This window comes from Epargyreus clarus, unplaced genomic scaffold, assembly GCF_041222505.1.
Source record: "Epargyreus clarus isolate Ecla_fem2 unplaced genomic scaffold, WU_Ecla_fem_2.2 ptg000014l, whole genome shotgun sequence".
Lineage (NCBI taxonomy): Eukaryota > Metazoa > Arthropoda > Insecta > Lepidoptera > Hesperiidae > Epargyreus > Epargyreus clarus.
The window spans coordinates 2,749,064-2,775,847 of record NW_027332222.1 but is presented as its reverse complement, the minus strand read 5'-3'; the positions used below and the strand labels follow the sequence as shown (position 1 = coordinate 2,775,847).

Here is a 26,784-nt window from a genome sequence, read left to right as displayed (position 1 = left end):
ATTTAATTTAGAACATTTTATTCTAATCAACAGTTGATAATCTACGGCGGGTTCTCCCGCGTGCGCGAAGGGCGGACCGAGCGAACACAAACGCACAACGACATGTTCCGGCTGAGCGTGAAGGGCACCGGCTGGGCGTGGCGGGCGCTCGCCCCGGGCTCCGCGGCCGCGAGGGCCAGCCAGGCCGCCGCTGTCAACGTACACAGCAATCGAGGATACGTGTTCGGTGGCGTCTGTGTAAGTATGAGGTTATTCGAATATGCTTACACGCTTATACGCACTTGAACTCGCATAAACACAAACATGTACACACTATTTCCCTTTTATTTACATCGAACATTCACCCGAAAAAGCACACGCGCGTGCGCTATTAAATACTAAAAACACACTTGTACAGGCATTTAGACACACACCATCATTCACACAAAAACATGCACTCACACAAATACATGCACGTGTCAGAAGTATTGGGAGATTCGGTAAATGAAAATACGTCTTTGCCCAGAGGCTGTCAGTACAGAACTCTTTTATTCAACAAATCTTACTACTCAGACCTTAATACATATGTAGCTCTATAGCTATACTCCCTATATCAATACATAAATTTGTTTATAAAATCGCCTGGCTCGCCGTTAGGCTAACACGGCCCTCCTGCCCATGCTTCGCTCTCGAAGCATTATTTTTATATACCTGAAATTAAACTCATATTAGCAAGCTTTCAATATCTTCAAATATTTATGCCCTGAAACTTAATTGATTGGCATGTTTTTATTTTTATTTCCCATTGAAGTTATCATTTAATTTACTTTTAATTCTTAGAAATTCAGTGTCCGCTTATTTTTTTTATTAGGTTCTCGTGGCATCTCTGATCCACAAGCTTTTTAATTTATTTTATATCTGCGGTTCACACCCAGTTGTTTAAATTCATCAACTTTACATTTACATTTTTTTTTGTAGTCTTTGGGCAGTTATATTTTCGTTTGTTGTTTTTGGTAACTTACTCATACCTTAAACTTCTTTCTTTTTTTTTTGTTTCTTCAATACTTTTACCTGTGCGGTCTTAGCACACCCACATTTAGGTAGGCTGCTCGCGCCAAATTTTATTTCGTCATTTTACATGACTTGCGGTCCTAGCACACCCACCATTTAGGTAGGCTGCTCGCGCTATGCGGTCCTAGCACACCCACCATTTAGGTAGGCTGCTCGCGCTATGCGGTCCTAGCACACCCACCATTTAGGTAGGCTGCTCGCGCTATGCGGTCCTAGCACACCCACCATTTAGGTAGGCTGCTCGCGCTATGCGGTCCTAGCACACCCCCGTTTAGGTAGGCTGCTCGCGCTATGCGGTCCTAGCACACCCCCGTTTAGGTAGGCTGCTCGCGCTATGCGGTCCTAGCACACCCCCGTTTAGGTAGGCTGCTCGCGCTATTTTTTTTTTTTTATATTGTCATTTTATGACCCTTGCTTTTTCCAAATTCATGTTGTTGTTTTTATTTGTGATACATTTTGTCATTCCAATTTGTGTTGCCGACTAGGGCTATCACATTTCAATTATTAATATTTCCAACTGCTTTTTGACATCCCAATTTCTAGTAATATTTCCGGGGCTATCACATCTCAATTTATATCCAAAGTAACATTTCCAACAATGGCTAACACGGCCATTTCTATTTATCAAAACCTGAAAATGATCCTGTAAATAATATGTTCAATTAGTTACCTACTCTACCTAGTCTTCGTTACTACGTAGGAATCATTGCCATTGGTTTTTTTTTACTTTATTGTATTTGACACTATATCTCTTTTTTTTTTCTTTTTATACTTAACTATATATATCACTCATTATAACATTAATTCTTTTTTTTTGTAATATATATTATTGTTTTATTGACAACATATTTTTCCCGCTTGACCATTCTGACCTTTATCACTTAAATTCATTTATAAAAGCTAGAGTCATTGTTAGTTTATACTTTTGAACGTTTTTAATACTTATGGCGAATAATTGTTAATTGTCTGTATGATTCAATTTTACTTAGTCGAGTTATAAAAGCTTAAACGGGTATTTTTATTTTAAAACACCGATGTTTTTTATGAATTCTGTAAGTTAATATTATAATTATATTATTCGGCCAAAAAGTTTCAATGTTTGGTCTATAGATTTTATACTACTCTCTTTTAACATTTTTTTATTCAATTGTTATAATATTTTATAGGCAATATTTTTTAGCGTTACTTATTTACAAGTACCATTAAGGCTGGGGAGATTAACTAATTGTCGTATGAGAAATGTCATCTATATCAATGAATTTGAAATCTTAAAGAATTTGTAAGTTATGTAACTTGATACGTTTTTTTTTTTAAATTATATTCCTCTTCAAAACAAAAAGATATAAAATTTAATTTAACTTTTATAATCTGTAAGATATACTAGTTAATTGAATTTTTTGGATCTTTGTCCAAAGGTATTGTTCTAATTTTTCTCAATCATTTCCCATTTAAATCATCAATGATAATATAAAGTAAAATCATCCGTCACCGTTACCTTGTTTTCAACTTATGCTTCTTCAGTTTAACATTTTTATTCCTTTGTATGAAATAAAGATTTATTTCTTTAAATTCATATTTATTCCGTTTTCTGACTAAATTATATTTTTAATTATTTCATTACTATATTTTATGTTACCTTACCTTTAAATAAACGAATTTACTTTTATTTGATCCATAGTCAAATAGACTTCTAGAAATTAGACTCTTTTTTTTTATTAACTTGATTTTTCTTCAGATTCTTATATTCCCTTTAGTGTTTTAAAGATCATATTCTTAATCAATTAAAAATACACAACATAATATTACTAGTCTCTTTTGTTTAATATTAGTAAATTATATTTTAAGATTGCTTAATACTTTATGTGATAAACATTGTTGACATATTCTACTTTTAATACTCTAAGAAGCCTTATAATTTATTTTTTTCATATTATTTCATTTAAATGAGATCATTTACATAGGTAATTTTTTGTCGAATAAATACTATTCGTCAGATAATTGTCACTATCATTATAAACAATCCATATCATGGATCAAACTGAAAACAAAATATATTGTTTAATACCAAGGATTAATATCCTAAATAATTATTATCACTGTCAAATATATTTCAACTCATTTAAAAGCAATATTCCGTTTTTCTATATTTTTCATTATCATAACTTTACAGAATGAAATTTTCCTTTTCCAACAGAAACTGGAATTTGTATTCTATACTAATGTATTCAATATAAGGATTTGATAAATTAAATATTAATATCAAATATATAAAAATTAAATATCATAACGATTCTGTGTTCGCTTATTATATTTTTTTACCGATCTATTTTCTTTTTATTTACAATAATTATTTAATGCGATTAGTTTAGTTGTCTTTTAAATATAATCGGTGTACTTGATACAAATAAATACTGATTATTGATTACAAATAAATACATTTTACACAAAGTTCAAATTAACTTTCTTGTACTCGTATTAGTTAACTTTCATTTACGATGAGTATAATAGACTCTCTGTTTTAACTAATGAATAGCAGTCCTTTAACTCCATATTATTTCTTTATAATGATTAGGCCTAAAGCATTGTTTAATAAATATCGTTTAAATCCGGGCCTTTGTTCTCAACTATAACCATACTATTATATTGTCAAGAGTATAAACGAATTCATATTCCCGGGGTCAGATTCAAATTGTTATTGAAGTACATTCCTAGTCTTGTAAACATTATTTTGTTTGAACTGAATGCTCTATTGACGACGCTATGATTATGGTATTACAAATGACGTAATTATTTCTGCCATATTTCGTCACCCCATCGGCACCCCATATTTTGTAATTTTGTTATATTACTTAAATTGTGGCAATTATATCTCATTAAATTAGATAAAGTCAATTTATTGCCAAACTATCTGTACATCATAACTTTAAATAGCAGTATATGCCCAGCATTATTTTAATATTATACATTTACTTTTTATTGATTTCTCAACACATATTTTTCGATCTTTACAATTTAATCATTTTTACTGTGCATTGTTACTGTACAAGGATATTGCAAAAAAATACAGAGCACAATATACAATTATTGTTATATTGCGAATTGAACAATAAACCTTAGTGCATTAGTATTATACTCTATTATGCGATTAATTTTAACTTTAACTCTCTTTATTATCAATTCCCGTTACTATTATTGTCCCATTATAGGGCGCTCTCGTACACGAGGATTTAGGCCATAAGCCATACCCAGCCACGCTGGCCAAGTGCGGACTCGTATTAATACTTCCCACACCGTAGTACCTTTGTGTACTTTATAAATGATTCTTATGTTTCCTCACGATGATTCCGTTCGCAGTACATATGTACTTTATTGTTACTGTTATAACAAATGTTCTGTCTTCTTCAAATTTTCAATTCTTTTATATCTTTTCATATACAGTACATAATTGTTTTGCACTGTCCTTTTGCTCATAATTTTGTATTTATTATATGGGTCCTTCTTGCATAAAATTTATGGTTATTTTTTTGATTGTCGCCTTTTTTCTTTATTGATTGCATTCACTGATAATTTACTTTGCAGTTTTCTTGTAGTTGTCAAACGCGGAAAATAAGTTCTTCTTTTTTTTATTAACTTCTTTCCCATTTTATTTCACGATCTCGGAGCTCTATGTAGGGATTAGTTTACGTTAATTGTATAACTTCTCATTATTCGCACGTTGTAACCATTATTTCAATATTACTGGTAATAATTTTCGTAGTTGTTATATCGATGGTCTTCTTCAATATTTATTCAATCTTTATTCAATAGTTGATCTTCAATAACTATGTTATTTTTTTTTTACAGTCTCACATTTAGATTTTGCTTATTCTTGTCGTAATTAATAACATTTCACTGTAGTCATTTACAACAATTGTCGTTATTTACAATAATTGTGTAATATATTTATCATGAGCTTCACATTTAAGCTATTTTTAAGTCCTTATACATGTCCATCGAAGACGAAATAATTTTCAATAGTAATATTGCCACTTAAAATTGTAAGATAATTAAATCTTCGTGAAATGCCCATCAGGCTCTCACTTACTGTTTTATTTATTGTTGTTGAAGTATAACACTTGTTTGTGTAATTTATACATTTAGTCATTGAGTTTTTCACCACACTATATTTATTTTAGTAATTCCTCCATTTAACTGTTGAATTACACCTCAGCGATTCACTTTTTTTTGTTATACTTTTGATTATTGTTTTTTTTATATTATTTTTCCACCAACCCTCGCAGTAAAAGTCACTGGATGCGGCTCACTGATTGATTCGTTCATTGATGAGTTTTCAAATTATCACTATTAGCTTAATTGTATTTTCTTTCTGCATTATGTTCTTCTGTACTGTTTCACTTTTCTTAAAATATATAGTTTTTCGACTTATAATTTCAGGTCACAGGTCACAATAGTCTATTTGTAATTTTTGTAATAGATTGTCCGCGATAACTTCATTTATTGAAATCAATTTCACCGTTTTCACTTATCGAACATTAATGTATTGCGGCGTGAGTTAACTATCGAACTAGTCGAATCAATCCCACTTCTGATGTCAGAAGTATTGGGAGATTCGGTAAATGAAAATACGTCTTTGCCCAGAGGCTGTCAGTACAGAACTCTTTTATTCAACAAATCTTACTACTCAGACCTTAATACATATGTAGCTCTATAGCTATACTCCCTATATCAATACATAAATTTGTTTATAAAATCGCCTGGCTCGCCGTTAGGCTAACACACGCACACATAGGCAGACACACTTGTGAGGATTGGATAAGAAGCTTGCATATTTGCATAGAGCATAGCTTGCATATTGTGGGAGATACTATAACACATACACTCCAATGTTTACGTTCCAACTGTATGCATGTCATTCGCCTTATATTATGACATACAGGACATACGCACACGAGTTGAATTATTTATTGAGACATATTACTTTTACATATCAGGATGTGGAAGAAACCGAAGAAGATATTCGTGGGGAGATGAGTGACGACTTGCAGGTTTTGGACCTGGAGACTGGGAGATGGCACAATGTGGTGCTACGCTCCGAGCAGACTCCTGCAAACCCAGCAGTACCCACTGAGCAGAGCAGTGATGCTCCAGCAGAGACTGTTACAGGTCAGTGTGATATCCAACTGGTGTTAGTGGCAAGTCATTTTTTGTTAAATCACTGTTTCTCAAGAAAGGAGATTCATTACTTACATCAATCAGTTTGAATACAATTGAATTTTATAGTTTTTTTTAGTGAAAACCTCGTTTACAATAGTGATGAAAATGAATCTATAAGAATAGGAAGTACTTTTAAAAGTATAGAAAAACCTAATAACTTCGAAAGCTTGACTTTGAGACTGAGTGAAGATCGTTTTACTGTACTATTTTGTGAATTATATTCAAAGATTATGTTACCTTTATATTATTTACGGATGTTCCAGAGACATCTCAGTTTTTATTTCCAAACGCCGTTGATAGAATTTTGATTGTTTTCAGTTTACGAAGACGAAGTATTCACGATGAAGCTCGGCGGGGCTCCTACGCCCGAGGCCCCAACGCAAGCGACGGAGGCCCCGAGGGCGAAGGCACCTGGGCCTTCAGGTCGTATGTCAGCCATGCTGGCCGTGCAGCGCTCGCAGCTGTACGTGTATGGAGGCGTTCTTGAGAGGGATGAGAAGCAGTTCTATCTGAGTGATATGTATAGTCTAGGTGAGTGGTTGAAACGGAGTTTTTTTAAGAATATTCGGTAACAATCTATCATCTTAATCTGATGGCAAATACTTACCCCTAATTGTTAGCAGTACCGCACGAGTCTCTTCAAATTCTTCTTATATCTCAAAGATATTTAGTTGATCATTATAATGCCAACAAGATAAATAAGGCCTTGAAAATAAAATTTACCAAAAGGAATAAACATGAACGTCATGAAGTCATAATGGTTCAATATTCGTCAAGATAGGGTAGTTATAGATATCACGATAATTTCTATGACGTCCCGTCAGATTCTTTGGACTTTTCGTCCATATGTTTTAATTTATGCTATGAACTGTAAATCAGCGCAACCATTACTGCTAAAATGCAAAATATCTGACGATTATGCTGTCCCAGTTCAACCATAAAGTTTTTCGTTTAAATTTTATTATATTAGTGGTCATTTCAAACCAACAATGAATGTGGTAAGATGCTATAAATATGTATGTTTGTTTCAGATCTGCACAAATTAAACGAATGGAAAACTATAATCGAGCAACCTTCTCTACCCGACTGGTTAGGATCCGACTCCGAGGATGATGAGTCAGGATCAGGCAGTGAGGACAGTGAGGATGAATCTGATGAGGATTGAGGAAGAAACTGTTTTGACGTTAATTGTCTAAGAATATTTGTTTTACAATAAGAAGTATTTGTAAATATTAAATAAGGAGATATTTTTACTTTTTATTGTTGTATATTATTTTATTAAACCTAATTCATGATTTTACCTCACTTTAGAGTTAAACAACATTGTTGTTTATAAATAATTATACATATTTGTGCATTAGACATACATCATTTGCATGGGCCTCTACAATTCAGATAAAAATTTTAAGTTTCTTCCAAACAGCCTTTTCGCGCATTTTCAGCGACGATACGAATTTTATAGTACATTCGTGAAATAATTTTATTTGTTGGCAATAGTTTTTTGAAAGATTAGACAGAATAAAATTGTTCTTATAATTCGGAAAATAATTATTGGGCCTTCGTTCTTAGTCGCACCGGGGACTCCACACTTCTACATCTAGTTGGATGAATGCTTAACATGCTAATCGGGATAAAGCAAAATAAAACGCAAATTCACATGTTATCATATTATTTATTTACACATTTACCTACTCAATAATATATCTTTATAAAAAAATCCATTAACTACCGATAGTTACACTCGCTAGTGATGACGTCACACGATTGTTGAGAAAACATTTTCTGTACCATGAATTATTCAATATAATAATTCTCATAAAACATACATTATGTTGAATATACCTATCTACTTTGCTCTTACTAGTTGAAAAACTATAGTATGTTGTCAATTCTAGAATTTATAGTACCTAATCCACAGTACAGAAATTACGTATATGAGAATTTATTAAACTAGTTTTTTTTCCTAACAAATGCGTGACCTTGCGTGGTGGTATCCATTCGTGATACGAGTTGTAATAGTACAAAAAAGCGAAATTCTCTAAATGACGGAATTTAGCTTTTAAAGCGAATTAAATGGGTAATTAATACCATTACTATAAATTATGAAACCGATTATTTTTTATGCATTTTTATTACTTTAAATCCTTGGATAAATAAGGAACATAAAAGTTTTAATATTTTGTATCATGTACAACGATCGCACAGAAATTTGGAGCATCCTACTAACAAAAAAGAAGATTTTTTTAATTATATAAATACCTCCTGCATATCGTAATTTTGAAGTAGGTAATAAATTTAAGTGTGACTAATTTAAGATATACTTATGGTCAGCTTAGCACACATAATTCAGGCGCCAAATACTTAAGGACTTGTTCAACTTGTACCACGAATAAAATTGGCAGTATGTAGCTCATCTCGGTACCCTGTGTATATAAAACTTTATCAAACTGTATAAAAACTACGTTTACTAGCAACATTTATTCTTTTAAACATTTCAAATGTTAAAGTATAATATGATTTATGTACAATGTTTTTGGAAACTTCCAATATTTTCCTATTAGTATTTATCAACATAAATGAGTAAAAGCATTGTTTAATAAAAATAATTAAAACATCGTGAATAATATTTGAGATATTATAAGAAATTCTAATTCATCAGTATTAAAATATAAAAACAAAAAATATTTCTAGTGTTTTCAATAAAGTTGCACCTTATCTTGCTCATATATAAAAAATCGCTAAAAAGTAAAGGCCAAAATAAAAAAAAAGATTTATTGCAATAATACAATAATTTAATATTCATATATTGCTATGTATAAAATATAAATAATATACATATAATATTATACATATTATAAATATAATATGGGATCTCACAATTACATGTGCGTGTTAATTATATAAATACAAATTATTATTATAGTATTTATTATTATTGTATTGTATACAGGGTGTCCAACAACTGCAGAAACATCTGAATTAAAATAGAGGTTTAGACTACTTATTTAAAATTTAAATTAAATATTTGGAAATTCATATATCAAATATAATGCGATTTCAAAAATTTTAAGTTTATATAGTTCCCGATCCCTTTAAATGTTTTTGAATATCTGAATTTGATTTTTTGAAGTATTTTAGGCACCCTGTGTACATACATAAATATATTATGCTATGTTTTATATAAGGACCAATTATTTACGGAAAGTGGGCAAGTTCTATATTGAAGCTGAGTTTGAGCTTGAGAAACGATTCTACGCAGATGGCACAATATACGAGTAAGTACTTTAATATTTTGGTCCCACAACTTGCACGATATTCTGATGACAATGGTGAAAAAATAAATTATTTTGCCTAACGAATCGATATGGGTATAATAAGAAATATTGTTTATATTAATAATATTCTAGACATGGTTAATTCATTATTTAAATAAATATTGTGCGTTATAAATATAAGATTTGACATAAACCGACTTTAGTATGGCATGAAAATATCCTTAAGTAGACTATACACTGGTTTCACTTAACTATACGTATATTATTTAATTTCCAATGCATTGAATGATAACCTGGAGTGACAGATAAACGACACATAGTATTATCATCTAGCTTCATCTTCAGCGACAGAACGCGTGTGTAGTTAGCCCCCGCAAAAGAGAACCCTTACCATGTTAATGTGACTTGACATAAATTGTGACAAATTTATTTTCTCCAATAAAACGCATGAAGATAATTTTATCCAACATTATGTACGTATAAGTTACGTTATCTTTTTTATTACACCGATACGTAATAGTATTTGTCACAAAAACATGATAAGCAAATTTATTACGCACATTCATTACACCCTATATAAGTTGGATATTCCATAATTGAATTCATTGAATAAAATAAACATTTATTTAATAAAGAACATAGTTCCAAATAATGCATTGTAAATTAAAAATTAATTTACTAGTACTACCAAAGTAAAGCTGAAGCCAAAATTGATAAAAAAAATAAAATAAAATTGCGTAAAAGTAAAAAATAAAATTAATAAAGCGAAATATTGTTAGGTCAGTCGGTTAATCTTAGTCCGAATTAAGAGCATTACCCCATTCCTCATTTTGGAGCCAATATTGGGTAAAACATTGGTGACAATATAGCGTACTATAATTTTATGAAAATCCAAAAGTGCGAAGATTAACTTAGTGTATTTGAAAGAGAGCAAACATTAACATGTTTTAAATACCACTTCATTGATATGCTGAGCAAATTTCATGTAAATTAATAACATTAATTCACGGCTAAGATTTTGCTTGAGCGCACAAAGATCAAGTTAAAATCGTTGGCCAAATAATTTCTATTACGTTGGCTCAAATATTTGTGCGAACACATAACATTACGAAGATATTTGCCCAACACATGGCGCCATTGTACAGAGCTGGGGTAAAACGACTACAAATATGGCACGTCTCTCATATTAATAGTAAATCATTTGAATATAAGCAAGTATTATCTTTAAGTCAAGTTTGTAAAAACAAAGATTTGACTCTTAATTCAATGATTAACGATAATGGTGCATGAATAAATATGCCTTAAAAGTAAAATTAGTCAAAGTTAATGTTCACAAACTTGACTTCACGAACAGAAAGTTATATTTTTATTTTTATATTATAGGGTTTTCTGTACCATAAACAGTATTAAAGGTCTTACAGAACCTGATTCCGTGAGAGTCCGCGAACATATTTGTAGTTTCACTGTACTTATACGAAAAATTAAAAACGAAGCAAATCAGTCTTAACTTACGCTTAGAAATACGACTAAGTTTTATTTACATTTAAAACATTTTTATTCCAAACTTTGCGCCAACATAATATATTTACATGTTTCCTATCATTATGGATGTTAACCGGTATTATACGAATAATATAACTATGACAGACTTGACAGCCGAGGGCAGTCGAAGATACACGAATATTAACGTTATCTCACTTGCACGTGTACACTTCGCATATATTTCGTCTCGCTCATGCATTCTTGTCAATTGTAGCTACATTTCGAACGGCAAAGTTATAATATCCATACAATACAAATCCTATGACGCAAGGTTACAATACCATAACATACATACAACTTACTCGAAATATAATAAGACATTCGACTATCTAATACAATCATAATTTACATTAAATATATACAAAAGAAGATCTTTTAATAAATACACGATTTGGCTGTCTTTTTACTAAATAAAACATTTTTGAATTGCGACCGTAAAATTTTAAAACCGAGAAAAATAAATCACTTATTGTCGATCACGTTAGACGAAAACAGGTTCGAGTAAATGAAAAATAAATTACACTACACGTCCGTGTAAGGTTAATTGGTTGAAAGTCCGTGTTTCAAGGCATAACCTGTCCTCACAATACATATCACAGAGCGAATCCGCTAGAAACCTTCGCCGCCGCTGGACTGACTAGGCTGTGTCTTACAGCTTTCCCCGCGTTCCTATCGTTATGGAAACGTCGTAATATTTGGATCTTTTTTCTTGTTCATTAATTCCAATGCTTGTTTCTATTGACAAGTCTTTGAAATGTGTTACATTCACAAAGATGACGTGAATTGATCTATAATTAACTCTTTCATTTCAAATGAAGATAATGTTTTATTTTAAGTACATAATAAAAGTATAATGCACGTTTCAGACAATTACGTAAAAGGGATTTGAAATGTTATCTGACAAATTAACAAGACTTGCATCAACAGCATAGGAAGTATATCCAATAGCAACAAGACCAAATATGACGTAAGGGGCCTAAAGTCTAGAACAGATCGGTGACGATAGTACCGAACCACGCGCAAACAACGGGCAGCGCGTACGTGAACAGCGCCTTGTGGAGCGAGGGCCGCTCCGCCGCGCTGGCGGGGTGCTCCACCGGTGTATCCTGACCTCCGCTCCGGTCGCTGGTGGTATCCACCGGCGGCTCTATGTCCGTTGGCAGCGGCTCGTCGGTGTTCACCCTGGTCTGTACGTTAGTGATGGGTCCGTCGATGTTGGGCGTGTCGATCGGTAGCTCCGGAACCGGTGGCCCGTTGCTCATGGTGTTGGATATCGTCCTGTCACTTTCGATAGGTCTGCTGTCGCCTGATCCTGAAATTCAAGGGCATTATTCGATTACACACTTTTTAGGTAGTTTCATTATTTTGAAGGTGATAGAACCTTTTGTAGTTCGACTCCGGCAGCACCACTGCCACACTCATTTCTGTCTCATAACAGCAGTGTCAAGCGCTGTTGTGTTTTGGTTGGAAGGGTGTGGTAAGGGAGACATACTTTTCCGAGGCGTTCCAGCTAAGTCCTCAGGTGTAACAGCGCATCTGTGGCCGACCTCAGGTAGGAATATCTAATCCAATTTTGGGTTGATTACAGATGTCCATGGGCGGTAGTAGCCACTTACCATCATCTGGACTGCATGCTCGTTTGCTACTCCTATAATATAAAAAAATACCTAACATGGCACATGCATTATAACAGGGCAGGTGCTTGAAATAAAACACTGTAAGGAAGTAGTTATATATCTAGTTTATGACTTCCTTCCAATTAGGAGGTATACTCAAAATACAATAGCGCATAACATTGTTACTATTAAGCAAAACATAAAAAACTATACATACCCTCAGGGTAGTCATTGCCGTTGTCCTTGTCCTCGTCATCATCAGGCAGGTCCTCGGTGTCGTCGAGGTCGTCCCCAGAGCCCGAGCCCGAGCCCGCGGTGTCCACGAAGTCCATTTGCGAAGCCGCTGCTAGCTGCTGATCGTCTGCTGTTGGGGTAAAATATATTGCTATACTTTGATGAAATACTCTAAGATTGGTTAACAGATTTCTTTTTATTTCTTTTAAATAATAAATCTTTTACTAAGTTTTAGGGCGTAATTTTCTTAATTATTTAATACATTTATCAATTTTTTTAGAACTTGCAAGTATGTATATAAGTTTCTATAAAAATTATGTGCATAATAAAAAGAAATAGAATGTTATAATAATAAAATAAAATTAATTACGAAAAATTAGAGCTGCGAATTTTAAGTACTATACTGTCGTTAATTTAAATAAGTTACCATTTAATAATTAAACTTTGAACGTAAATGGGCGAGCGGCCGAGATTCGACTTTTATAAACGCGACCGTATTACAACGCTCGTGTTCTTGATACGTTAGTTCGTACGTGTTTCGATTAGTGTTATCGTCTAATGAATATAAGTAAAGCTCACCAGAGTCCTTCCACTGCACCTCGACGCCGTTGTACGCGTCCTTGAGCCTCGCGGTGAGTCCGCGCAGGGCGTCGAGCGGCGCGCGCGCGGCGGCGGCGGGCGGCGCGCGCACCTCCGGGTTGGACGCCAGCGCCGCGCTGCCGTCGCCCGCTGCGATCGCCGTGTAGCTGCGGGGGATTGCGTTTATTATGTACTGCTCAAGGTTACAATGCGAGGGAAAAAGGACAGTTGCGTTCTCTATAAGACTTCTGTTTCATACATCACGGAGCGCTATGACATGGGGCTCTTGAAAAAGATGTAAAAAGACCTCTCTAAAGCCGGCGATGCATTGGCGACTCCTCTGGTGTTGCAAATAAACGAGTGTGACTGCTTTCCATCAGGTAGCCCGTCTGCCTCGTCGTTTAGGTATAAATATAAAAACCATGAGCTGAACCCTGGGCCATCAGCCGACATTTACTACCGCCTGAATTTTTTCAAAATGTGTCTTAATCTACCACTATGAAAATTTCTGAATTAATAATATGCATAAACTACTAGGTATGTTAGAATATACACATAAAGATTAGTACATACGTATTTATATTATCGATGATAATTGTATTTATAAAATACATTAATCAAATAGACACATTAACAAATTTTAGAAGTAAAAAAATCATTCGAACCAAATTTCCTCATCATCACATGTTATGTGATAAAATTATAAAAACTTAAACAATACAAAAAAATAACAAAGTACACTCATAATGGTCCTTCAAGCCGAATAATTAAATAGGGACATTCACATTTCAATTGTTTGAGCAAAAGATAGTACCAAACAAATAGTAGCCTACCTAGCGACGTGCGTGCCGTTGAAGCAAGGCGCGGTGGTGACGCTGACGGCGGTGCACAGCACGGCGGGCAGCGCGGCCCAGTAGCGCCGCGAGCCGCGCACGCGCGCGCGCGTCTCGCGCACCAGCCGCTCCAGCGCCGGCCCCGACTCCGCGCCTGGAATATTACCACATTCTCGTTAGAGACGACGCTTAATAATTTCAACCCATCCATTTTTACCACGTTCTTAGGTTGACCTGTATGTATGTAACGAAATCTTTGAAATTAATTTTACCCTCTTTGAATCGTCCATTTGATTTAAAATTTGGAACACTTCTCAAGAACTGATGACATTACACGATTTTCCTTGCACGATTTTAGCGTGGTTTCTAGTTTTTAAACTATAATTATTACTAACTAAGGATATTACTTTGACAGCGTTCATTATTATTTGTCATTAATAATTATCAATCTATCCAATGTTATCGAATAAAAAATAAAAAATGAAAATATCTAAAGAATAAGAAAGTAACTAAAAAAAAGTACGAAAGTATAAAAAAATTGTCAAACATCGATATTTGGTAGAAAAATCATTGGATAAATTGATCATCAATAACGGGCATATATCAATACAGCAAATATATTTTGAGAAATATAAAGGCAACTAAAGGGAAGATTCTATGAAATAAATGACGACCATTTTCTTTACACGTTTTTAAGTTATTTGATCACTAAATAATTAACATTGGATATGTGTAAGAACACAGAATTGTTAACTTTAACTCACCATGTCCATCCTCAGTTTTAGCGGTGGCAGCGGGTTTCTTCTTCTTAGATCCCCGTTTGCCGTCGAACTCATAGGCCCTGAAGCCGATCTCGCCGCCGCCGGGCGCGGGCTCCGGCTCCGCGTCTCGTTTCCTCCTCTCGTGCTCCTCAAAATCAACTAAACTCATCTTATCTCTCATGTACTGCAGGAATCTGTCCCTGGATTTAGCTTGTTCCGCTAACTCTTCCGTCGCTTTCCTTATACCTTCCGATCGAAGGCTGAGCAGCGACGCGTCAGTGCTGTAGAGGTTCTCGAACGACGTTACGATCTCGAAGTCATCGACGTCGTTGTTCTTGTGGTACCAGTCGAAGTCCGGTATCGCGCGGGCGAACCGGCGGGCCCGGTCCGGCGCGAAGAACGGTCCGGCGCCGCCACCGCCGCCCAGGTCCGGTTTGCCGCAGCCGGAGAATATCTTCTGTGAGATCTCCTGGTTGCGCTCCTGAAAGCTCATGATGGCTTCCGATATCTTGATGTCGATGGGCTCGACCACCATCGCGATGTTGAACGGTCCGAGCAGCCGGTCAGCTACCTTTTCGACCGCGTCTGGAATGGTAAAATAATGGCACTGTTAAAAAAATATCCGAAATACCCTATTCATTAAGCACCAAATATTAATTCACATATTGTATAGCTTATAAGTATCAAAATTTGGGCTTCAAATTTGCAACCTCAAATGTTTAGCAACATACATTTACTTTGTCAAATGAAGATTGACAAGACTAACATATAGGGATATGTTGGTAGGGCCCTACCAAAAAAAAAAAAACAAACTAGCAAAGCTTTTTAACACCCACTTACTACAAACAGAGTAATGCTAAATATCGTCAATTTGCTTATGAAGAAAGTTGTATTTTATTCTTCAACTTTCAATTCAAGAATAGTTGCAACTTGCAACCACTAGGGCATTGCAAGTGGAGCGACCAACAATAGTCCACCATCCCTCCTACTTACCAATCTAGGAGTATCATAGACATCAACTCACCAACATAAGCGTCCCACTGCTCGGAGAGATCAGCGTGCGTGGGCAGACAGCCGCGGATGACGTTGTGGCAGTAGCGGCTGCAGGCGGGCGGCTGCTCGCCGGCGCACGTGCCGCAGTAGCGCAGCCTGGCCCACGCTGTCACGCACTCCTGGCTCACTCCCACCTGGAAGATATATATATTTTTATATATTTAACATTATTTTTATACGTAAACGATGGAGCAGACGGGCTACCTGATGGAAAACAGTCACCGTCGCCTATGGACATTTGGAACACCAGAGGAGTCGCCAATGCGTCGCCGGCTTTGGAGGAGAGCTCTTTTTACACCTTTTTAGAAGAGCCTCGTGTCATAACTCATAGCGTTTCTGCATCTTGGGAATGATGGATAGGTAATTCCAAAGATCTGTACATAGGTGCAGAGGTTTAGACCTCATTGCAGTGTGACTCCAAAATCACGGATTTAAACAATGCGGTAAAGGCGAAACCCCACGAGTAGAAAAAGGTACTTCCTGGTAAAGATCTGACCTCTGATAGGGCTTGAATCCTATCTGGGATTGATACCAAACATGCATGAATAATAATTACGATTTTTCCTTTGTTAACTTTAATTAATAAAAATAAATTGTTGTTGATTTTGATTTAAAATAAAACAGGATCATTGCGATGCCCATAATTACGCCGCTGCAAAGTACCTATCAAATTTCGTGAACATACTCTAGTCAATGATGTAAATCATCTCGCGGCCTATTACTGCCATATCTGAATGTGGCGGCACATTAGTACAATCAAGAGGCGGTTATCACAAGACGATGACATCATCAGGAACAAGCTATAAAATTGTATTATAGGGTTGTGCTTCACATTCGGAATAAAAATAAGAGGTGACATCAGAACAAATGGCGACTAAGGAACAAATGGCGAAATAAATTATTTTAGGGTTGTGCCACATTTAGAAACTATAAAATAAGTAAATATATAATAGTAAAAACAAACATATGAAGCTATGTGAGTAACACGTGGCAATAAAAGCTATGTAGAATATAAACCTATGCTGTTTTGGAGTATATTCGACTAATTTTCACAATTCATATGAAAGTATCTTACATTACTAACATTTTAAGAGTAGTCCAATAATAATATTATATTGAAATGGAGCTTTATAAGTATCGGCACTGTAAACCACCATGGCTCCATGTGCACCATTAAATAGTTTAACAAATGTCCAATGTCCATATGCTGTTTACAAAAAAAAATAACTTGAAAAATTAGCTAATTTCAATTTAACTCAATAAACAAATTTGAAATGCACAACCCTAAACAACAATCAGTACGAAGACATATTGGTCAGTGGGTACAAAAAATCGCATTAGACATGTGTTGAAATGATTATTACAATATTAGTATGGGATGTGTCATCCGGCGCCGGGAGCGCTGTACCTACTCGTGACTCACGTTCAGAGGACAGATATTCTAAGATTCGATCTGCGTGTGTTCCGAATTTACTGAGAATAAGGATGAATTCAATTCAACAGAACAGAACAATTTAATACAATAAATTTTAATACAATAAGTTCGTGAATTTGCTGTAGTAGAGAATGAAACTTTTATCGGATCTGAATATTTCTTGAACAATAGAGCTATTTGCTCTAACGTGACTTGGTGACAAAGTGCAAGTTAGTTTCGGTCTTTTGAGGATTTTTAGATTCACTCGGTCAGTAGTCGTCATTCCACACAGGGATTTTCATGCGATTACCGCTAATATATGTGATTTTACAATAAAAAGTGCCGATGTTAAAAAATATTCCGATATAGATTCCCCGTATATCAATATTAAAATATCTTTTGTAGGTGTTTTAGATGTATATTTGTAGGATTGTGTGTCGATAGCAAAACCTTTAGGCTCCATAAGTATGAACATTTAAAAACAATTATTTAAATTTTAAAGGTGCGCGTGCTTTTTATAGCGACATTTCTGTACGTGTGCCAAATACAAATTTAAACATTTTGTAGAATAATTAAGATGCAAATTGACTTGCAAATGTTGGGCTAACAGGCCGCCAAACGGCTTGCCAAAACGATAGCACAATGGCAAGCGTGATCCGCTTCTAAATGTGGCGCGCCCAAACCGGCAGTGGCATTTGATCATGGATGCATAAATATGCATTGGAGGCTGCACGCATGCCTAAACGCATAATGTTACCATATTCCACACCATACTGTACCGTAGGTACGTTTTCTTGATAATCAAAGAAAAAGTATTGTTGAGAAAACTGAATGAAGTTGTAATACTGACATTCACATACGAATTCCTGAATTCGTAGAAGGGAAATAAGAAAGGATTTGTCGAAAATGCGACAACTAAAGGAGTAAATGTAAGATCAAAGCAAATGTAGATAAACAGACAAGAACGCTCTTTAGAAAGAAACCGTTAATCTTTATTCAAGACCATGTAAATACCAAACGAGCATTCACTGCACATGATGGTAAGTCACAGGTCACTACCGTCAATTTATGTCTGTGATCAATCTCAATCCTACATTTGACGCCTAACTACGGTCGCCAACAGATTTATTACATTTGAGAACAAAGATTGAACGGATTGTACCTATATGAGTTTCTGGCTTATTACTTACATCAAACCAGAAAACAGCAGCGCTTATATGTCAGAAAAAGTAATTGAGTGGCGCTAGAGTCAAATTACAAAGAACTCTACCAACTCTAAACTTTATATGTCAACAAAGTTTTTAATTGTAACAAGAATAATATGTAAGACCGAGTTATATTTATTTTTCCACAACTTGTAACGTTCTCCATATAAGTTGTTTGCCTTATTATTTTAGGAAGCAACCCACATGTTTTTGACTCGCGAGAACAATATAAAGCACCTACAAGTCTTTTCGTACGCTATTGTGCCTCGCGAAAGCCACACTTAGCCAAATTGTTCTTTTAGAGCTCTTCTGTCCTTTTGTGTCTAACACTGAAATGAATTTTAGTTCAGAACGGAGTCGTGAATGTTTGCCGTGTAAACATTTGCCATCGCTGTTCCCAGTAGTGCAGTCTTGTTCTAGCTTGTTTAGACAGCTCGACATGACGGTTTCTGGCTTTTTTAACTTATTTTTTCCGGCGGTTTTTCTTTTTTTGTCGTAGGCTCTTATGAGAAAAAACGAAGTGTCGTTGATGACACTTAAAGTACGTAAAGTAAGTATAAAGTATGTGTAAATTGTACAGTATTTGGAAGTTTAACTTTACGGCATAACACCGTTTCTAAAATTTCGTAGAACGTTCGTCGTTTGACTAATTAAGTATCAAGACCCGACCTATTTCTGCTTTATAACAGATACGGTTTACGGGGTTTCCTCCTCCTCCCTTCTTTCTTTTAGCATAGACCAGAAAACAAAATTCATGAAATAGATGAACCTTTAGATTTTAGAACCATTACGCCATTTTCAAAGACTATTTATACCCGACACAACCATTTTTTCCGTTGATCTGGATAATGTCAGACCTTCATTAGTTTGATCCTCCTCCCACCTTAACAAATTAAAAGCTTTGCCCATGGTTCTACACTACGATCAAAGAGCGTTCTAGAACATTATATTTCTTCATCACTTCATCGCTTAATTTCTTCACATCAATTAAAAGTCAATTAAAAGTCAAAAGAAATTCATATAAAAATCATACCAGCATCATACTCTTGACGACATCAGCGCCAGACCGCAGCGCCTTGTGGAAGGTGCGCGTGGCGACGAAGGCGCGCCGCAGCTGCACCGACAGCTTCGCCGGCACGTCCTCGAACGGCTGGATGTCGCGCATGTGCTCGCTCACACACTTCAGGTATCTGGAACAAAATTAACCATTAGTTTTCTAAATTTATTAGAAATTAATTATCACTGTAAAGGAAAACGTCTTGAGGAAACCTGTATATCTGAGAAATCTAAAAAAAACGTTTTCAAATGTGAAGTCTACTTATTCGCACTTGGTTAGCGCGGTGAACTGTGGCCTAATCCTTCTTATTCTGAGAGGAGAGCCGGGCCAAGCACCCATTACCTAAAGTCCCACAGTAATTGGTTGATGATGATGATCATTTATAGAGAGATAGTAGAGTAGCTACGGAACCCTGCCTGCTCTACTGGCTCATTAGAATTAGTCTCAAGAGTCGTATATGAAGGTGGTAGGTCACTTTATGGCACGACTCCCGCTATACCTATTTCAGCCTAATAACTGCAGTGTTGAGCGCTGCTGTGTTCCGAAATGTCTGGTAAGGGAGACATGGAGATGGGCCTCAATAGTGGACTAACCAGAGATAAGAATCTAATGTAATCTGATTAATAAATATCCATGGGTAGCAGTAGCCAACTACACCAGATGGACGGCAGCTCGTTTGTTACTAGGTACAAACCTAGATATTATATAAAATATTAAAATATTAACCTCATTTGAAACACCTTTGCCATCAAATACAAATCCATAGGTATTATAGACGTAAATGAAAGTGTGTGGGTAAAACGTTGATATTAGGGTAATGCCGAGATGAGAAGATTATTACACTCATTGCAAGAACGTTAGCCACGATAAGGACCACCTTACGAGCGTGTAATGTAAAAATATTTATCTACTTAGAAAATCAACAATATACAGAGTAGGTACTTGCCAAAATCCTTATAATGTGGCATTGGACTCTATATCGGTTCACTTTCATTCATCCATGCTGAAATACATTTTTAAATACAAATAAAAATGTTGTTTCAAGCATAAATGCATTCGAAGTCATTCTAATTACCGGACTGCCAAGGAAGGGTTATGTTTTTCGCGCGTATCTTGTATGATTTTCCTTCTTTACTTTAATAAAATTATTAAAATCGTGTATTGTCATCGGTTTTTGATAATTTTTCAAAATTTTAAATTAACCCGAACGTTCAAAGTGGATAGAAATCGGGTTCAAAGATTCCGTTACTCTGTTAAATACATACATACAGCCCAAGCTAATAAAGCGTGTTAAAAATGAATCGCTTCGCCATAGCAAATTGTATGACTACAGCTGCTCGCAACAACTTCAGAGCGGACTAGCAGTTTTACGCGTACTATAGTAATTTAATATTGTTTTATTAGGACCGATTAAAGTAAGTAGGTACTTACTTAGTTACAATTTAAAAGTTAATGGCGCCACTATCATTCCAATAAACTTACAATTTTTCAGTTATATGTATTATTGTTTTAAAAGGCGAATCCGCGGCCACTACTAGTTTAACATAAAAGCTCCTTCTACTTCAATCTTATAATCTAAGTTTTCTCTAATGTCAATGAAACCGCAAAGAGGCACTAAACCATAATTATCACATTTGCGTGCTAAGCTCTCGTGTCGCATTAACACGTGATTTCTACATCACGTCTAGGGTGCTTATACACGTGCGACAATCCACACCGAGGTACGACGACTGTGTTAGCGTCTACCACCGACTATCTACGTGATTGTAAATCACTACAGTGAGGGACTGTATGTTTATGATCAATCTCAAACAGGATTTGAGTCCTACCTAATGTAACTCGTACATTGATTGATAGTGCGAACATACCCGTGTGGATAGAAAGCGTATGTGTTTATGTTTGTACATTCGCCATAAAACGCAAGAACGATATAAAACACGTCGTCAACAACTGACGATCAAACACGGTTAAGACGACACGCTGCGACAGCACTCAGCAGATGATAGTCGCCGACTGTCACAGGGCGTCTTCGACTTCCACCGCCCGTCGACAGCGACTGTCGACGGGCGGCTGACAGGCACAAATAGTCGCACGTATACTAGCTCACAGTCGCACATGTGCTACCTCCCTTATGTTGATTACATCTCGCATTGTACGCCATTTACACTCGTGTCACATTGTAATTGGATCTATATTTCTGTGCACGAGATGGTATTGATCTCACGCGGTCCAGAAACCATCATGAGGTATCAGTACTTCACGACTTTACACAATTTTGGGTTTTGTCACGGGAACAAATAGAGAACGAATTTCTGTGAGAGATGAAAGTTGTCTTGGTTATAGTTATTGGGATACGCTATTGTTTATGAAGACAACACATTCGTAAACAATCAAATTAATACCAGTCCATGTAATATTTCTAATGCTTTGTCTTGTGTGCATACAAGTCAAAGACTTTTCTTTATGACGATAGATAGTCTAGACTTAGCACAAACACTCTGACTGTTATTTATCGTTAATCTTATTCGGACTTTCTTATACTCCTTTGGCTGCAAAATTTGCACTACATTTTCTTTAAAGTCTTTTAAATGTACCTACTATTAAACTAAATCTTTTTGTTTGTCGATAACTCTGGATCTGCTGTGATTCTTATTTTAATGTAGATATCTACATTAATATATTTACTTTATCCGACCAGATTAAAGTATAATACTATAAGTATATTGAGTTATGATTATGATAGGTTACTTAGGGTAGGGAATAACAATTAACTTATTGTCAAGAAAATTATCGTTTATCTATCGTATAATACATATATCTACCTAGTTGGGTATGTCGATTATAAAAAGAAAATTCTAAAATTTCATGGAAAGAAAGGCATTCTTGGAATTTTTGAAAACTGTCAAATAAGTAACACGTTTCTGTACCGTTCTTCATACGCAAACAGCGCAAAGGAAAACCTCTCTAGGTGCTTTTTCATCTTGCATTGCATCTGAGTGCTGTACCACTCAGCCTGATGGAAATGGATGGTCCAAAAGTGCCTTTGAAGTAACCGAAACAATTTAATGTTATTGTACCGAAAGCTAACGTTACATTACGAAATTATTCTTTGTTGCTTCGGTGTTGTTAATGTTAGATTTGGTTTGTTTTTAACTAACTTCCCAAAGAAGAAAGGTTCTCTATTCGTGGTGTATTTGTTGTACTAAAGCGTTATAACAGTGGTAACTGATCCAAGGTTCAAATCTTAGGCACGCACATCTGACTTTCAATTTAAGTGCTTAACAGAATTTGAAGTTGGCTATAGATTTCTATGGGCGGCAGTGACCAGTAATCAGGAGACCTTCATGCTCTTTTACTACTACAATATTGTAAAAAATCACCACATCTTAAATCCTATAACAGCTTTCAGTTAGGATTCTTTATTCGAAGTAACCATCAGGTAGATTGCATTCCGGTTTTAAAATAAATATCCTTTGTAATTTAAACTGTCAAAGGACCGCCTATTGTTTTTTTATATATAGCTGTGTTGACTGTCAATTAATAACAAAATATATGTCAATGTCGGGGTGGCAGTGCACCTGCGACCATTTGTCGGATAGGGCAGGTGCGGAGCTGCGGTTTGGACCATCGATTTGTCACTCCGGCCTCCCAGAAATGAATTATATTAATATTCAAGACTAAGTGCTGCTCATGGCACTCACGGGCATGTAATTCGACCACCCAATGGACTTAGATTCAGAGTATAGCTTTACTCAGGGAAAGTTTAAGATATTCAACAATTGCATACATTGTCTTAATATCTTTGGAGCAGGTGCAGCTTTTTATCTGTGATTTTTTTAATCGATTTGATAATTTTAAATATATGTATCCCTATAGCACAATATTCAAATTATTCGATTGTGCAGAAAGCTAGATACACTTTTAATTACACTTTTCCTATCGCACGTGTTAATGCCCGCACGCGCGTCCCAAACGCACACATGAACGCACGCTGACATATACTATCTTCACAGCAAATATGCATATGCGTATGAAATATAAGATGCAAATGGGAGGCGTGCGGCGTATAAACACGCAGGCAAGAATTTATTCACTACAGTTTCTTTGCGACCCGTGTGCATATGCGAATGACACGATATAATGCACACAGCGCGCGGGCGAGTGGATCGCGCGTGCAGGCGTCAACTCGCGCGACAGAAAAAGTGTTCTATCAATTGAAAATTAACTTCACAATAATAGTGATGCGCCAGGCACCTATTCTACAGCTCTAGAAGCATAGGTACATAGACATCATACATAGTATCATCATACAAAATTATACTACTTTGTAAAATAAGAGTGATATTAAACATCGTGGGTACTCATTTGCATGTCAAAGAGGTCTTTAAAAATTCTCGCGCGGCATAATCAGGGTCGACGACCTCCTGAGGGTTTTACTTAGGTTTTACTTGGAACCGCACTAAATACAACTTTTAATTACTGCTGTACAAAAAATATGGCCTTATTTTATTCTGTTAAACTACTCGAATAAAATACATTTAACCGACTTTCAGAGAAAATATGTTTTTTCTCGGAACTCGGTCATATTTCATTTAAAGGTATAGCTAGGTGCCTACATACTCGTATTTTCATAAATGATTTTTACTTAAATCATTAACCAAAACGTTAAATTCATATCGTTTATTATCATAACGATTTTTTTTTATTTTTTTGTAGTAAAGTTGCCTATAAAACTTTGTGCAAAGTCAAATTTAGTCAATATAAGTTAACTGTTTTGATAAACATTTATTGAATTGAAGACAAATCCTTTACTTTTATTTACGTGTCTAAATTTCCACAGAAGAATCGTAGAAAGCTCTCAAATAACCTATGTCCTTATAAGCGTATGTAGGTACCTAATATCTTACGAGTAATATTTATTGAATTGTAGACAAATCTACATTGATTTATGTGTATAAATTCTCACACAAGAATCGTAGAAAGCTCTTAAATAACCATCCTTATACGTACGTAGGTACCCAATATGTTCTAAAGCCTTTCACGGTAGAATCGCGTGCCACAAACTTCCCTAAACAATTTATCACACATTAGCGCTGACAATGTGATTGCCTTAACGTGCACTTTAAACATTTCCATGCGATGGGAGCTCACGATGAATACAATAGAACAGCTTATAAATTATTAATATTGCTATAATGGATGATCCTGATATGTTATTAAAGATACACGTGTTTTTCATGTTGTATGTATCATAATGATTGTCATCATGGATTGATGATAATCAATCAATTAAATTCAAATTCAAATTCAAATCTCATTTATTCAAAATTGATACATATAGAATATTTTTTTAAAGTCAACAAACTACCATTATTAATTATTATTAAACAATCGATCTTTTTACAAAATAAGAATGACTTCGGCTATAGTCCTCAATACTGGTAATGTGTTAGACTAAACACCTTTAATTTTTTTTTTTACGCAACTCTCACGACATGTACGATATTTTCCTTTGCCGCTAAGCAAATCAATACTAATTTCTAATAGGCAAGTAAATTGATAAAAGAAGATTGTAATTCAAAATGGTGGCAGTTCAATTTTCATCTCGCTCTTTCTTTCGCTTTCTCAAGAAAAATATTTAAGCATTAATGTTGTTTCATCACTTATTTTAAGAAAGGAAAAGAACTCACTTCTCATCAAAGTTGTACTGCGAGTTGAGGACTGTGAACATTTTCTGGTACAGGATGCTGAAGAAGCTGTCCATCATCTCGTCGAAGTTGGTGTCGCCGCGAGTGTAGTACCTGGATGCAAATTAACATATTAGATTATATATTAGCTCACTATACTCATAATAAGATTTCTTGTGGGTGCTACGGGCACATACAAAGACGAGGAGATTCAAATTCACAGACCCAAAAACTATAAAATTCATAATTTTAATATCTGCTCGAAATTGATTTCATAACATTAGATTAGAATATTTACTGTGTAATATACTGTGTCTTATTATAATAAATGTGTTATGTAGCTTTTAACTACGACCACTATTAGCTTTGTTTTATTTTATTTAATTTCATCATGTCATGTTTCGTTTCGCTTCCTCTCATCTCATCACGTTTCAACCCGTCCCATTCTGTACCGTCTTGTGTCTCATCACTTAGCCATAAGCAAAGATGTACAAATTAGCTACAACCCACCTCTCCAGCTGTTCGAAGAGCTGCTCGAAGACATACGAGTGCTGTTCGTAGATGATCCCGTACGTGCGCTTGAACATAGCGTGGAACTCTTCTCGCGACAGCTGCAACAGCTTCCGGAAGAATTCTGTGAACAATCAAATTGATTTGCTAATTACGTTCATTAAGTTGGTAATACATTTAGTGGTTTGACTGTGCCGTCTACTTCTGCCGTAAAGTAACTGCTTATAACTTTTGAGTTTTAGTTTAAAAGGTAAGCAGGAGCAAGAAGCAGTCTTAGTTCTCAAGAGCATAGCAGGCTCTAGCACGTACCTACACCATCCATTCTAAATTCTAACTTATTTCTGAAGATTTTACTGTTAATGGTTCAATATCAGATTAGAATTAGATAATACTACGTTTTAATCACGAATATCCGTAGACAATAACATTCACTATCAGGTGGATAGCTCGTTTACTAGCTTCGCTTGCATTAAAATAAATCCTTTACTCACAAATCGACTCTAACCATACGATACGACATACGACGCAACAACACGGCTATTACTGCTTATTTAGTGACGCATAGCCGTATTAAGCATCTTTACAACGTCCACAAAGTCTGGCTGAGGAAGCTAAAGTAAATTTTGCCATAAAAGCGATATTTTCATTCTATTACGGCAGCGGCGAGCAAACTACGTAAACAAACAATGTTGCACGCTGTTAATAACCTTTTGTACGTAACTATGCTTTTATAACTTAAACGTAGACTGTAATG

The 26,784-nt window shown here is 35.4% G+C and overlaps 2 protein-coding genes across 3 annotated transcripts in view; one reads left to right on the top strand and one right to left on the bottom strand.

The window, feature by feature from the left end:
• The window catches only part of LOC140747184 (kelch domain-containing protein 4), a 46,729-nt gene extending 39,207 nt beyond the window's left edge, over positions 1 to 7,522 (top strand). For both annotated transcript variants that reach the window (XM_073079465.1, XM_073079464.1), the window contains 4 exons: positions 34 to 237; positions 6,042 to 6,213; positions 6,583 to 6,795; positions 7,296 to 7,522. In XM_073079465.1, the coding sequence (XP_072935566.1) occupies positions 34 to 237; positions 6,042 to 6,213; positions 6,583 to 6,795; positions 7,296 to 7,429 (723 nt within the window). In that variant the 3' untranslated portion in view covers positions 7,430 to 7,522. The remainder of the gene's footprint in view (positions 1 to 33; positions 238 to 6,041; positions 6,214 to 6,582; positions 6,796 to 7,295) is intronic.
• Positions 7,523 to 7,916: 394 nt separating this feature from the next.
• Positions 7,917 to 26,784, bottom strand: part of dlp (glypican dally-like) — a 97,236-nt gene continuing 78,368 nt past the window's right edge. Inside the window, exons 3-11 of the mRNA XM_073079460.1 lie at positions 26,031 to 26,154; positions 25,524 to 25,634; positions 19,810 to 19,966; positions 16,129 to 16,291; positions 15,108 to 15,689; positions 14,344 to 14,497; positions 13,511 to 13,677; positions 12,915 to 13,061; positions 7,917 to 12,393 (exon numbers count right to left, since the gene is read on the bottom strand). Coding sequence (XP_072935561.1) covers positions 12,065 to 12,393; positions 12,915 to 13,061; positions 13,511 to 13,677; positions 14,344 to 14,497; positions 15,108 to 15,689; positions 16,129 to 16,291; positions 19,810 to 19,966; positions 25,524 to 25,634; positions 26,031 to 26,154 — 1,934 coding nt within the window. The 3' untranslated portion in view covers positions 7,917 to 12,064. The remainder of the gene's footprint in view (positions 12,394 to 12,914; positions 13,062 to 13,510; positions 13,678 to 14,343; positions 14,498 to 15,107; positions 15,690 to 16,128; positions 16,292 to 19,809; positions 19,967 to 25,523; positions 25,635 to 26,030; positions 26,155 to 26,784) is intronic.